Here is a 14,263-nt window from a genome sequence, read left to right as displayed (position 1 = left end):
AAACTCAACGCATTCATCAAATAGCAATGCCTAAAAAGGAATAAATATATATAGTCGATGATGTTTGTGAAAATGCCCCTTCCCCAAGTTCTATGAAAAAGGGCCATTGCCTGAATCGTCATCAATAGTTGTCATTTGTGCTGATGCACCACTGCCACAGAACCTTCAAAAACAAAACAAAGCATTTACGTAGACAAATATATTTCTCACCGGTTTCATAGACGGCCTCAGAAACAGAGGTGTAGTACCCTTCCACCGTGTACTGGGCAAGTTTGAGTGTGTCGAGTCCCCGCACAGAGTCGTTTCCGCGTGTCCAGTAGAACACCAGATCGTTCGTATTGTATCCCCCTAACAATACCACACACTCATCAGAGATCAGCATCGTCATCATCGTCGTCGTCGTCATCATCATCATCGTTCACCGTCAGATGTATGAGCATGTCTCAAAATTACCTTTCAGCTGCCCCATATTAAGACGGTGGTTCGCTCAACAACACAAGTGATACAGCCGAGATCATTAATGTCACACTCATTTACAGCCATCTCAGGTTGACTTTCATTTGGAATTACACCTCAAAGCCTTAAACTGCGTAAACTACCCCCACTGTAATTCATTTGTCTTTATTTATTTGCCGAATGAAAGTGGGGTGGAGTGTTGGTACTCTGAACCTGGCCACCTGAGTTTGATTGCTGACCACCACCATTAGTTTGCGAGTGACAGCTAAACCGTACTTCAGTGACCAGTACGGTGAAGTATGATCTAGCAAAACTCATGTTCAAAAATGTCGTGGCGAGGGAGGTCTCTATTCTGCAGCCAGTGGATTTACAAATGGCAGTCGTGGATGAATAACCACGCACAACTACTCTGGGCCAACCCACACTGAGCAGTGTAAGCACCTTATGGTCAAACAACTAATAGGGCATGAGGCCTTCATACATTAGGTGAACTAACAAAGGGCTGTACATTATATTTAAACCTTTAACCTATCAATGTTAATTACATGACAGTTTTTCGCAGCTGGTGATACACTCATATTTGGATGGGGTCATATTGTGTATCATTTTCGTGTTTCCCATATGGACTGTATTTACTCTCTACACATTTGCTGTTTTAGTCAGTGACCTCTGGAATGAATAACAGGTTAATTGTAAAGAATAGCATGCTTGTGTTACCGAAAACCATGAGACGAAGATCTGGACAATTTGGTGAAGTGGCGTTCGAGCATGCTTGCGTTTGTCAGAAAACAGTCTTCAATATACTGGGAACGTTGAAAAGGAGTGGGCTTGTGATATTTTTACAGCATCAATCAGTATACGGATTTGGGTACATTTTTTATATTTAATGGAGATAAAGTAAGTCTCACTGAAGTACAGTACAGGAGTCATCGGTGATTGTAGAATTCTATACAGAACTCCAGGGCTGTTAATATTTTCAGAGTGTGAGGAATTGTATTTTCAGAGTGTGAGGAATTGTATGTTCTGTCAGGACAAAGACAACGAATCGAACGTTCCAGTTTAATTCAACCTGTTTGTGGTGAGTCATCGGCGTCGCAGCTATACTGAGTGTGCAGGCGGTGCAGTTGCACCGCAGAGGGTCCACAAGGGCCGCAGGAACCCCAGGTGCCAGGCTGTGAATACGTGGGAGGTGGGGGGCAGCGACTGCTTGCAGTTGGCTGCTTGGGGGGGTTGGCAGTGCCAGCTGGAGGCGTCGGAAACGAATCCAATTGTCTCAAACGGGTGGTGGGCAGATTGTTGGCACTCGGGAGGGGACAGCAATGTCAAGTTGTGCAGTCGGGTGGCTGTGATGAGTGCGGTGTGCACCTGACACTGATCAGGTGACAGACACCAAAGACGCCTCGGGGGGGGGGGGGGGGCAACGCCACTGGGATACACGCGCGCATCGTGAAACGTGCCCTTAATCACGTGGATATGTGAGGCGAGAGTGGACAGTGACGGGGCACGTTTGGGTCCCCCGTTCAATTCGTTGCCACCAGCGCAAATGTTGCACCACTGACTGGGCCCTCTGAATGTGAATAAGCCTGGACATTAAAAAAAAGCTCTGAACTCTTTCATGCAACAACTCACAGCTCTCCAGTTGCAGGGTGCAGGTCTGCTTGTCCATGGGATACTTGGTAAGATCCATGTTGCAGGCCACTGTGGTGGTGATTCTGTTGACAAAGAATGCGTGATAGTGCTTCACATCGAATACGCGTAGTTTAGTTCAAAATGTCTGTGTGTTACTGCTCAAATACACCACGGGGTGTATACTTATTTCCAGTGGCTGCTCTTAGCCAGTAGTGGAAACTCGGCATGTCCATAACAGGATCAATCACTACAAAGGTCGACCATTGTTCACTTCCCACACAATAGCGATAATGCTATCAAACCCATTGAAGTAATGGTGAAGCCTGGACCAGAATTTGACTTCACAATCATCAACTGTAGCAGCCCTCCGGCATTCTGAATTTTAATTGTGCTCTCATGTGTGTCCTCATAATGTTATTGTAGGCAGCCATGAATGTATTGCCATCTGTGAATAAGTATGAGATGTAGAATTTTCACCACTCGGTCAGAGCTATACACACACATGCAGCAAAAAGAGAATACACACATAATGGACGTTATGTAATTAAAGAAAAAATGTGAGTGTTCCTAATGCTCCATCGAATATTGGGCCGTGCTTATATCAATTGGTAGTCGTGAGCCAATCGTGAAAATACCTCATTCCTATGGTGGGTTCAAGGTTCTACAACTCGCAGGATAGTGCAATGCAATTGGCACTTTGACGTCGTCAAAAAAGAGTGAGAAGCTCATTACAGGCAAAACAAGACGGTTCACATCCACTTAAAGATGAGCAAGTATATAAATGAAGACTAGGTCTAAGCAATAGATACGAATGCACAGAGGAGCAAAATTATTCAATGGATGTCAGCACTTTAAACAATCATCAGTCACCCATTATGCATTTCCCACGTCACAGCCAGCATATGCCAGCGATAACGACTGTGGTATATCCATGGACAGTGCATTGAAAATGCGAGCGAAGGTTAGAGGGCAGAGAACACAATTTATGAAACCACCAAAGATATGTTCAGGAAGAGGAGGGGTATAAAATAACCATTGTTGGTAAAATTATGTGTATATTTCACCAGGTAGTACAGTGGTTAGAGTTTTAGGCCAGCAAATGGGGTCGAATCCTTCTTAATATTTTCAGAGTCAAGGAATGAGTGCCACTTTGTGGGAAGTAATTGTCTTATGAAAAGGATTTCCCATGGCATAGGAATGTGGAATTTGCAGCACTGGCTCGGGAATTAGCGCCAATACTAAACATCGTAACTTTTTTTCAACCATGATGTCCCCCACACAGAGCGGCTTACAAGATACAAAAAGTTAATTCTTACATCACGCACCTCCTACATCGAAGGTCGCATCCAAACTGCCTCAGGAAACCCTTGCGACCTTTGGAAAGCCCTCAAAGACCTCTTCTATCGCGGCAGCAGCAGCTTGACCCCCAGTAACAACAGCCCACAAGCATTATTGAAGCTCACAACCTCCTTCAGCACACACTTCACCAATAAACGTTCCACCATCACCGAAACCATCAATGCATCCCTCAAACTTCACTCACACCCCTCTTATGCCCCCCCCCCAACCTGCAACCCCAACTCCGACTACATCCCTGCCCTTCTTTTCATTTGCACTTCCCAAAAAATGTCTTCATCCTAATCCATGCACGTCGCATCAAGTCATCTCCTCTGGATATCCTCCCCTGTTCCCTGCGCGAAGTGTGCTACAGAACTCTTCATAATTATCTCCAATACTACCAATGTCTTTTTTGCAGTCGGGCATTTTCCCATCTTGCTCTAAAAGTGGTCAAGTCACCCCACTGCTCAAGCAACCAGGCCTCAAACCTAATGACCCGGCAAGCTAATAACCCATAACAAGCCAACCTCTCCACCCTCTCCAAGCTCCTGGAATGCTTTACCCTCAACTAGCTCAAGGCCTATACTACCTCCTCTCCAAACTCTTGCTCCTTCCTGTCAGCCTTCCCTCAGATCTAGTCCACTAAGAATGCACTGACAATGGATAACATTTTTCCATTGTGGACTCCGGTTCAGTCGTTGCACACATTGGCCTTGTCATCTCTGAAGCCTTCTACACCATTGACCATTCTCTCTTCATTGCCCCCCTGGAATCTGACTTTGGTATCAGTGGCCCAGCCCTAAAATGGATGACATCCTACCTCTCAGACAGTAGTTTCTTGGTCAGAGTGGGGGAAGTCTTCATCCACAGAAACAAGTCTCTCCTGCAAAGTCCCTCAGGGTTCTGTCAACAGCCCCCTGCTGTTTGCAGCTCACACGCCTTCTATTGCCCACCTCGTTGAGAGCTTTGGTGTCGAATACCATTCTTGCACAAATGACACCCTAACCCTGCAGTTCTGTTGATTCCACCAATGTCTCTGGACTCGAGAGGCTCTTGGAGCTCACCGTCACCTTGCAGCGGTGGTTCTAGGCCCAAAAATCTCTCCTTAAATGCATCAAAAATCTGAAGTTATCCTGATCGGCACCAGACAGTGTCTCACCACACCCCCTAACATCATGAGAAGGGTAGCAGGTGACCACGACCGGCAAGTCATAGAGTGGGGACGTCCGTCATCTGCTACATGGCCATCAGCCAGCACACCATCGTCTGTCATCGAAAAACAGCTTATTGTGCTCCACTGTACCACTGACCACATCACCGGAATCTGTTATAACTTCCCTCTGGCAATAAGAATTGGAAAAATCGAGTGGCAAAACTGCTGAATGGAGCCGGCGAGGAATCATCCCCAGTGAGGAGCTCGCATCTGGCTCCAATTCCAAATGGCTCACATGGCGGAGCCTAAACAGACTGAGAGTGGGTTTCGGCAAATGCAACTCTCTCATTAAATCCTTGGACTTCTGCGCAACCGACCAATGCACTTGTCAGGAGAAGCAAACCATGGATCATCTCCTGATATGCCCTGCAGCACCACAATACACTCCTCAAGATTTGGCAATGCCAACACCAGAAGCGGTGGCCTGTGCAGATTATTGGGCAAAGACTATATAGGTTGGACAGGAGAAACGACGAAGAACACCACACCCATGTTCCATTCTAGCATGCTAATTGGTGGCTCTACTCCACATTTTTCTTACTAATGTCAAGTTCCTCAACATCACTCTTGACTCCACCTTCCTCTTCAACGGCCACACCAACCACATCATCAGATCTTGCGACTGCCACCTCAGGGCCCTCCATCAATTACGTCCACTCTCATCTCCACAGAAATCACCAACTTCCTCGCCTTCATTTTTCGATTTAAAGCTTTCGTGACTGCAGGGATTCATCTTCTTGGTTCTTTCGGTAAAGTCACGTAGAAGGGAAGTAATAAAATAATAAAAATAAAAAATAATAACAATTCTCACGACGTTTCGGCCACAACGCAAGCAGCCGTCCTCAGGTGAAGAATGAGACAATGCCAAGCTAGGAGCTTATATATAAGCTGCGTTGGAGGTGGAAGAAAGAGCGCCTTAACAAAAGAATGTGCATATGAAGAGGAATTTAGCATATACATGGAAAATGCGTAGGAGGTGGGCGGGGGGGTTTCAAAGTCATATTATGCCCATGCATTATGCAGGATCAACAGCACCAAGGGGGGGTGCAGGGATTAGCAGTAACAAAGGAAAGGAATGTTAATGATATGTAGCTGCAGTTACTCAACAACCACGTAGAAAACTAAAGTATAAACTACATAAAAAACTAAAGTATAAATTGCATAGCACCATCAGTATACTTACTATACTCTACACTAAGCTGAGTTACTAACAGCAAGTAATACATTACAATTCTACGTCGTAAAAATTATATAATATGCTTCCATCTAAACTTTATTCTATTGTATCACACGAGCATATACCGTACTATATACTGCCAAAATTAAATTATATACTGTATTGCTGTAATAATTTAATGTTGGCAGTATATAGTACGGTATATGCTCGTGTGATACAATAGAATAAAGTTTAGATGGAAGCATATTATATAATTTTTACGACGTAGAATTGTAATGTATTACTTGCTGTTAGTAACTCAGCTTAGTGTAGAGTATAGTAAGTATACTGATGGTGCTATGCAATTTATACTTTAGTTTTTTATGTAGTTTATACTTTAGTTTTCTACGTGGTTGTTGAGTAACTGCAGCTACATATCATTAACATTCCTTTCCTTTGTTACTGCTAATCCCTGCACCCCCCCTTGGTGCTGTTGATCCTGCATAATGCATGGGCATAATATGACTTTGAAACCCCCCCGCCCACCTCCTACGCATTTTCCATGTATATGCTAAATTCCTCTTCATATGCACATTCTTTTGTTAAGGCGCTCTTTCTTCCACCTCCAACGCAGCTTATATATAAGCTCCTAGCTTGGCATTGTCTCATTCTTCACCTGAGGACGGCTGCTTGCGTTGTGGCCGAAACGTCGTGAGAATTGTTTTATTATTTTTTCTTTTTATTATTTTATTACTTCCCTTCTACGTGACTTTACCGAAAGAACCAAGAAGATTCCTCGCCTTCAGCTTCGTTGGGTCTTGCCCCGACTATTGCAACGCCATCCTTTCCAATCTTCATCAGGTAACCTTGAGAAACTCCAACGGTTGCAAAACCATCTCACCTGCATCATCCTTGGCGCCTGCCATGCTCGGCAAGATTCCCTCGCCTCAGAATCAGAATCTTTATTTGGACCGGAGGAATTCTATGAGCTATGAAGCTCTTTTTTCACACGTGCCCAGTAGCTGCCCTCCGCTCCCTCCACTTGCTTCCCACCATCACCAGCAATGTCGGCTATAAGGTCGTCTGCCGCATGCCATTGCCTTTCTACTCTTAATCGTCCACTGTATATTTCTTCGTCCCTGTCACGTGCTGCACTACAGGACATGGTAAAACTCTTTACAGCATGGCTCACAACTTCCGCTCTCTCTCTAACTTGGACCAGGAACGTCACTGCCAGGCGTCATGTCTCCATGGCTACCCTCACTGTCCAGAGAGCCGTCCCGCTGCACACTGACAGCATTCAATCTCCACCAACTTTCAAGAGACAGTCTTTCCCCATGGATTTTCGAGTGACACTGAGCTTGGCTCCATGCCTTCACATCTTGGTAATTTAGGCCGTGAAATATTGTGGCCATTATCAATTGCCTTCTTATTAACATTGCATTTGCTTTATGTTTAAAACCCCATTCCTTCCCATTAAACTTCTAATCGATATTTTTATCTTATAATTACATTCGTTTTTTTTTATTTATACCACACCTCGGATGCAGTATTTATTTAGGTGGCAGAATAAAGAGGTATTTGAGATAATAGTAAAATTATCACTCAATAAAGGAAGGAATGCAGACCTAATACAATGTGGAAAAACAATGCAGTACAGACAATACACACAAACAAACGAGCTTAAAATAAATTGAAAGGCTTAACTTTACTCATTGGGCTCTCATCTGGCTTTAAATAAAGGAAACCATGGAATCTAATGTCTATGTGAGGAGATAATAAGTATTATTTAAATAAACTATATTCCTTTAAAGTATGACAATGAAACTTGATTTCATGCGTGTTTGACACTTTACGTGAACATCAAAAAATAGGCGACAAATGGAGATAATCTATTTTGCTGGATGTTTATATATATATATAAAATTGTATATTCATAGCATTGGGCAATGATGGCAACCGATGAATTATGAATAAAGCATCCCATGTCAATGGCCAATTGGTTGCATGTGAAGAAAGTTGAGCTTTGTATCAGACAGCTGTTAGATGAGGTGTCAAGTATCAGGTCTGAACAAACACTGACACACCCACACAAACGTCAAACATGGAGTCCTGGGGCACTTGTACAACGTGCGTTAGAGGAGGGGATAAGGAAGCCACCCTTCTTCTCCCTTCGACCACTGTCATAGCATGATCCTCCATGAACTGTATGTATGTATGTTGAACTTCGTGCCGTACGTAGCCAACAGTGCTAATCTGAGGTGCGGGATAGAACATGGCTGATGAAAATTACGAATTTCAACTTTTGATCTTAAGCCACATCAAGCCAAGAATATGATTTTATTTTCATGTATAATAACACGTATTTGTTACAATTAATGAACGACATGGTATTGTACAAATGTGTGGTGTTAGAACTAAGTGGATAGGAAGGTAGTTGCATTATGAGTGTGGACATGAATACAACCTTATCCTTATTGAAAATCATATTTATAATATTTTCTTCTGTGAAATAATTACTCACCAGGCAGGCAGATTGTAACCCACTACACATGCAATTTATGCTTTGGAATTATCATAAATCGCAAGTTGCAATTTGTTTTATCTTTATTTAAGTAAAAGTTGAATTTCGAGTTTACTTTATCTCCAACTTAACGAAGCTCGTATTGTATATTGGAGTTAAAATTATACCTCGCCTACTTTACTGGTGAGGCAATATATGGAAATGCTTTTGGAGCAGCGTGGTGCTTAAAGTAAGGAGGCTGCAGTTTCACTGCATGGATTTTTGAGCATGATCGTATTCCCTAATACAAGTCGATAATGAAAAGCCACGTTCAAGGCACCACCGAGAGCTTCATACATCGAATTATAACTTCGAGACAGGAAGAGAACTACATGAATCAGAAAATCCCAAGCAAGAGACATCACGTGATAGTAATTGTTCAGGAGAGAAGCTCGACTCGTCCAGGACGTATCGTTAGACACGGAGACATAGCTCAGACATTTTGGCACCCAGGGATAGTTGGTATCCATGCCCCCCCTCCTCCTCCCCCCTCCCCCAAATTGAGCCACCGGCCGCAACTGCTCGCTTCATTCCCAACAATTTGGACACACATCGATTCGGGCAGCGGTGCGCCCTCTTGGGAGAAGAGACGATGGCCGATGGATGAAACAGGGAATTACGAATCAGTCAGACATCCCGCTTAGGACCCTAACGGGAAAAGTCATGAGACGGAGGCTTGAGGCTTGATTTAGTAAAGGCTTAACGTTGTTATATAATTATAATATGCGACACACCTCAACTGCTTTCATGTTCTCAACGACTTGCATTTGTACATTGGTGGTGGCACTATGGGAGGTATTGAAAGTGTGGGAGCGGTGGCATAGCAGTTAGCGCTCTGTGCTCCGAAACGCGGTGACCCGAATTCTATTCTCGCACACGGCAATACAAGTGACGATTATCTGAACTCGTCCCGGGCCTCCCCTAGGACGACTCAGCCTCAAATGAGTACCTGGTGCGATGTGTAAACATTGCTGCTGGGGATACAAAGGCGGCCGGGCGTGGTGCTGGCCTCTCGCCGTTTGTGTGCCGTGCTGGCCTTAATAGGTGCTCGCTTGCCCCAACAGTCTGCTGAGGCTATACGGGGGGTCTTTGTCTTTGGTATTGAAAGGGTGAGAGAATACGGGAGATGTGAGAGAAGCATGTCAGAAATGTGTTGCAGATGTTCAAAGACACGAATTTGGCAGAGGGTGATGGGATGTATGTATGTTGAACTTATTTTGCACTGTATGTAGCCAACCGTGCTAATGCATGAGTCAGCAGGTAACAAGAATTAGTGTGTGTAATGACATGAAAACGGCTGTTAAGGGAATATTGAGAAGTGGCATGTGGTGGGGACTGTGTAAAGGATGACCGGCCTTCATAGATGCTCGCTAACAGCACTTGCCCCAACAGTCTGTTGAGGCTATATAGGGGATCTGTCTTCGTTGTAAAGGATAAACAAAAACTCTATACCATAGAGCTCGTTGTATTTCCAACCATCACCACTTAGCCAGTGAACTGGAGCACGTACACTAAGCCCTCAAGAAGAATGGATATTCAGACTACACAATTCGAAAAGCTGTAGCCCCAACCGTTGGGAAAGAACAATCTGAAGACCCAATCAAAACCATCACCTTACCATACATAGCAGGGGTCACCAAAAAAAATTCCAAAATCATGAGCAAACAACACAGTACATAAAATTCGTAATTTGATTCCATCTGTGAAGAATGTGATCCCTGACATGCAATAGCCCGGTGTCTACAAACTAAGCTGTGTCGGCAGTAGTTACATTGGGGAAACTAAGCGACATGTCTTGGACCGTGTTCGTGAACACAAGGCAGATCTGAAACATGGTAGGACCAATACCTCAGCCATGGCTGATCATTATTTTAACGCTGTGGGCACACTTGAAATTTTTTTTGCCAAGACAAAGGTACTCTGCAAACCCACTGGCTATCAGCAAAGATTCGTCCATGAAGCCATCCACATATATAAACACAGGCACAATTTCAACCGAGAAGATGGGTACAAACTGAGCAATCATTGGAAGGACGTTATTAACCAGTTTAGGTTATAACTGGCTGTGTTGTTCCCTTCCTACCTACCTATGTTAGCAGTTATTTTCGGCTCTCTGAGTTACATTCACTAACACAGCCACCGTTAGCTATGTTAGTAAACGGTGGCTTACCATTATTTTCCACCTCCATCTGGCAATGTTCCTTTCCGAGCTCTCTCTAGCTTACATTTACAAGCAAATTTCTTCCATTGACATGCTAATCTCTCACAATACAATGGCCACCCCCACAGCTTCGTTTATCAAGATTTCTCCTGACATTTACATGCAAATTTCATCTCTAGCCCCCGCCCACTGACCCTTGGGCAACACCCATCTCAAACCTTAATAACTCCCTGCCTTAGCAGCGCACCCGCCATATATTTGTTCCTGCTTCAGTAGCTCTCACCTGATGACGATTGCTTGTGTTGCGATCGAAACGTCGTGATAGTGATTATTTTTATGATTTTTATTTTTCTATCTACGTGGTTTTACCGAAAAACCCATATGAATTCCTGCAATCACGAAAGCTTTCAGTCAAGATTTAAGGATGAACAGATTCTTCGTTGATACTGCATTGGCAGTTGTGCAGAAGCACAATTAACAAGAAGAGCTCATCCGTCTATAATACTGCCTTAAGAGGAAGAGTATATCATAGGTGAGGTTTTGAGCAATGACCCTTCTTCATCGCGCATAAATATAAGAGCTCACTGAAGAAGGTCCATTGGCCAAAATTTTGCAGTTTTCTTGTCAAAGGGAGTGATGAGTCTGCGGCAGGTCGTTTGATGTGCTCCATGGGGCACTAGAGGCAGGGCCAAGGTGCGGGCACGTACTGGATTCACAACCATTAGGCAGCACGATGGCTTTTTCTTGAAACTAGATATTGGACATCTGTGAAAAAGAGCTTTATAGCTCATCGGATTCCTCCTGCAGTATAAATATATATTCTGATTCGGTAACGATTCACCTGTGCGGAGTTTATTTTATAGAATTTTGGGACGATCAAATAATTATTTTTGTCTCGTTTTTACCTTCTCATTTGTCATTATTCGTGTTATCATTTGTATAAGGTTGTTTTCAACAGCTATACTCCGTCTGTAGCCAACCGTGCTAATTGGAGGTGCCTAAAGGTAATATAAACATATACTTTACATACGAAATACAGAAATGGGTCAATAATCCATTCTCATACACAAAATTCAATGTGTGCATCATGAGTGTACAAGTTAATTTGAATCAATGCCTTGACACATCATTACATGCTGACACGAAACGGGCTTGCCCTCCAAGAACCGCGTTCTATGGCAGCCGCACTGTGACCAACCCAACATCCGGACACCATTCTCCCCCTGAGCTACAACCTTTCTCCCGGGCCCACCTTGGAAACAAGCCATGACATCATAGGGTCAATGTGGAACCAGGACGGACAAATTATTTTGTTACGTCACCCATAGATTTGATCTTATAACAGCTAAATCTATCCTGATATAATGTGAAAAAAAACTGATTTCAAATTATTTCTTCCCAACCCCACTTCTCTGACCATGGAGGGTAGAGAGTGGGAGGGGGAGGGGGGATTTGGACAGAGCATGAGGGACGAGCAGATGGAACCACATGGGCCCTCATGGCACGTGGACTGAACTCCACCTTGAGTGATCTCTACAGAACCCCTCGAGAGGGTATTATGGCCCAGCCTGACTATTAATGGTAGTCCAGTATTCCCTCGTTATTAACGAACTTGCTAACGGCGATTTTGGCTATCTGCGAATCGCATCTGGAACTCTACACGACTGCTTCGAGAGAGAAAATGAAACAAAATAATGAGATAAAGTGATGAGAGAGAATGTGGTGCGGGAAAGTGATGAGAGAGAAAGCTTATTTAAGTATTTACTTAAGGTAATAAATATATAAGGCCAATATAATTATCCGCGAAATGTGCTTTTCACGAGCATCTCCGGAACGTATCCCTCGCGAATAACGAGGGAATGCTGTATATGTGTTTCACTGGTAAGAATACGTATGTGGACATGTCTGTCTGTTGCCATCCAATAATATAGGTCATATGCTAATAAAGGCACTTTAAATATATATAATAATGCACACAAGACTGTACGATACCACAACATGTAGTGCACTGACCTATAAATAGACAGAGCTGCAGATTGTAACATTATCAACGCTCAACCAAAACAGATGTGTGCACGCCCACAGACTATGTAAATAACATTGTTTTTAAAGCGCGTAGAAATTGTTAACATTTTAAAATCATGCAGCAACAATAATGTTGCCTCTAAGAGTTGCTGTTTCAGTACTATAATTGGACACATTCACATACAAATATAATATTGATATGTAACAATATAGATCAACATTCAGACTCCAGCGGTTAGAGGCATTCATCCTTTCTGTATTTCGTTGTTATTGATACAGAAATTAAAATCACTGTGCTTGAGCCATTCAAATACTTACTTTGCATATAATATAAACGCTGTATATAACTGGTGCAATCAATGTATAGCTGCTGAGTGGTTCCCTTCCATTAGTGCAGTGGTTCTTAGCCTTTACTGCAACCTTGCACCCCTTTGGTTTTTAATCGTTAAAAATGTTATCATGTTAATAAATACATGGGTTTGATGAAACAAAGTAGTTGTACTTACGTGCAAGTGTTTAATTTGTGTTTTCGATTATTTAACTTCTAAAAAAATCTGGCAATGTCTCGCACCTCCAGAAAGGGCATATCGCACCCCAGTGGGTGCGTGCATCCCAGATTAAGAACCACTGCATTAGTGGGATTCAATTGGATAAGGTTGCCACCAATAAAGATAAATAATGCCTGCAGGACAAAGGGGGTAATTTATGATCGAGGGCTGTAATTATAAATGGTGGTCTACTTAGCCCATCATCCCTCCGGTGACAATAAAATTTGCAACACATTTGATCAAGTAAATAGTTGGTTGTTATATTTAGAGTAGCCCCTGCCGCAGGAATTTGCAATTTCCATCACGAGCTCAGGACTGCCATTCATGCCAAAAAAGCAATCACACACATGTGTTTCCATACTAGTTTGCATTCTATACGTTATAAGCTCTATGTTGCTTATCTGTGCCACTACATAACAAGCATCACAAGGACAATGAAAGTTGTAATGGCATTTGAAATTCGTTTACCAATTGTATTCTCTATCTCGTGCAACCAGCACACAGCACGAATGTGTACGCACACATCAGGCAGGTTAATTTGGTACCAATGCCCCACCTTTCCACTTGCTCCCAATCAACCTCAGCTTCTACTATATCAGCAAGGGCACAGGGTGGTACATTGTGTTGTAATTGGCTCCATAGAGTTTTCAGAATTACGACATCTATGCCGTAACCAATGACCTGACAATTGTCAGCCGAGCGTTCTTTTATTAATATTTGCCTTTCAAAGGCAGTTGCTGGTCAGCTGATGGGTGTTTTGAGGCAGCTTTTGTGTGCAACGCAGGGGTACCTGTAAATGGGTTTGCTTTTAGTTTAATTCCCTCTTTCAGGCCACGTGTGAGACAGGTCAAAGTGGTGAAAATGAAAAAGTTTAAAAATGTAAACCTAACTGTTTCGTAAAGCTCACTCTTTTCTTAATTAGCATGTCTGGTTTTCAATGTGTCATTTAATTTAAGTCGGTTGCTGGGTAACATCCATTAGTGTCATTTTATTTTCCTGTCAATGCAGCCAGGGGAGAGGGTTTCCCTTCTCCTCTGCTGCCCTCGCAGTCTGAAACTCTCTTCCTCCCAAGCAGCTGTGCTGCGAGTTGCCGATTCTCCTCTGCCTGTGACCAAGCATCACTTTCCATTTCTAAAATGTATTAATATTCCTCCTTTCCAGAGGATATCCATGT

General features: G+C 43.2%; 1 protein-coding gene across 2 annotated transcripts in view; it reads right to left on the bottom strand.

The window, feature by feature from the left end:
- The window catches only part of LOC133345615 (gamma-aminobutyric acid receptor subunit pi-like), a 51,150-nt gene that overhangs the window by 24,255 nt on the left and 12,632 nt on the right, over positions 1-14,263 (bottom strand). For both annotated transcript variants that reach the window (XM_061556537.1, XM_061556538.1), the window contains exons 6-7: positions 2,086-2,168; positions 211-348 (exon numbers count right to left, since the gene is read on the bottom strand). In XM_061556537.1, coding sequence (XP_061412521.1) covers positions 211-348; positions 2,086-2,168 — 221 coding nt within the window. The remainder of the gene's footprint in view (positions 1-210; positions 349-2,085; positions 2,169-14,263) is intronic.

Source organism: Lethenteron reissneri, chromosome 22 (genome assembly GCF_015708825.2).
Source record: "Lethenteron reissneri isolate LAM-NWPU_2019-01 chromosome 22, ASM1570882v1, whole genome shotgun sequence".
NCBI classification, from domain to species: domain Eukaryota; kingdom Metazoa; phylum Chordata; class Hyperoartia; order Petromyzontiformes; family Petromyzontidae; genus Lethenteron; species Lethenteron reissneri.
The sequence above is the reverse complement of the archived record's forward strand: the minus strand, read 5'-3'. Positions and strand labels throughout refer to the sequence as shown.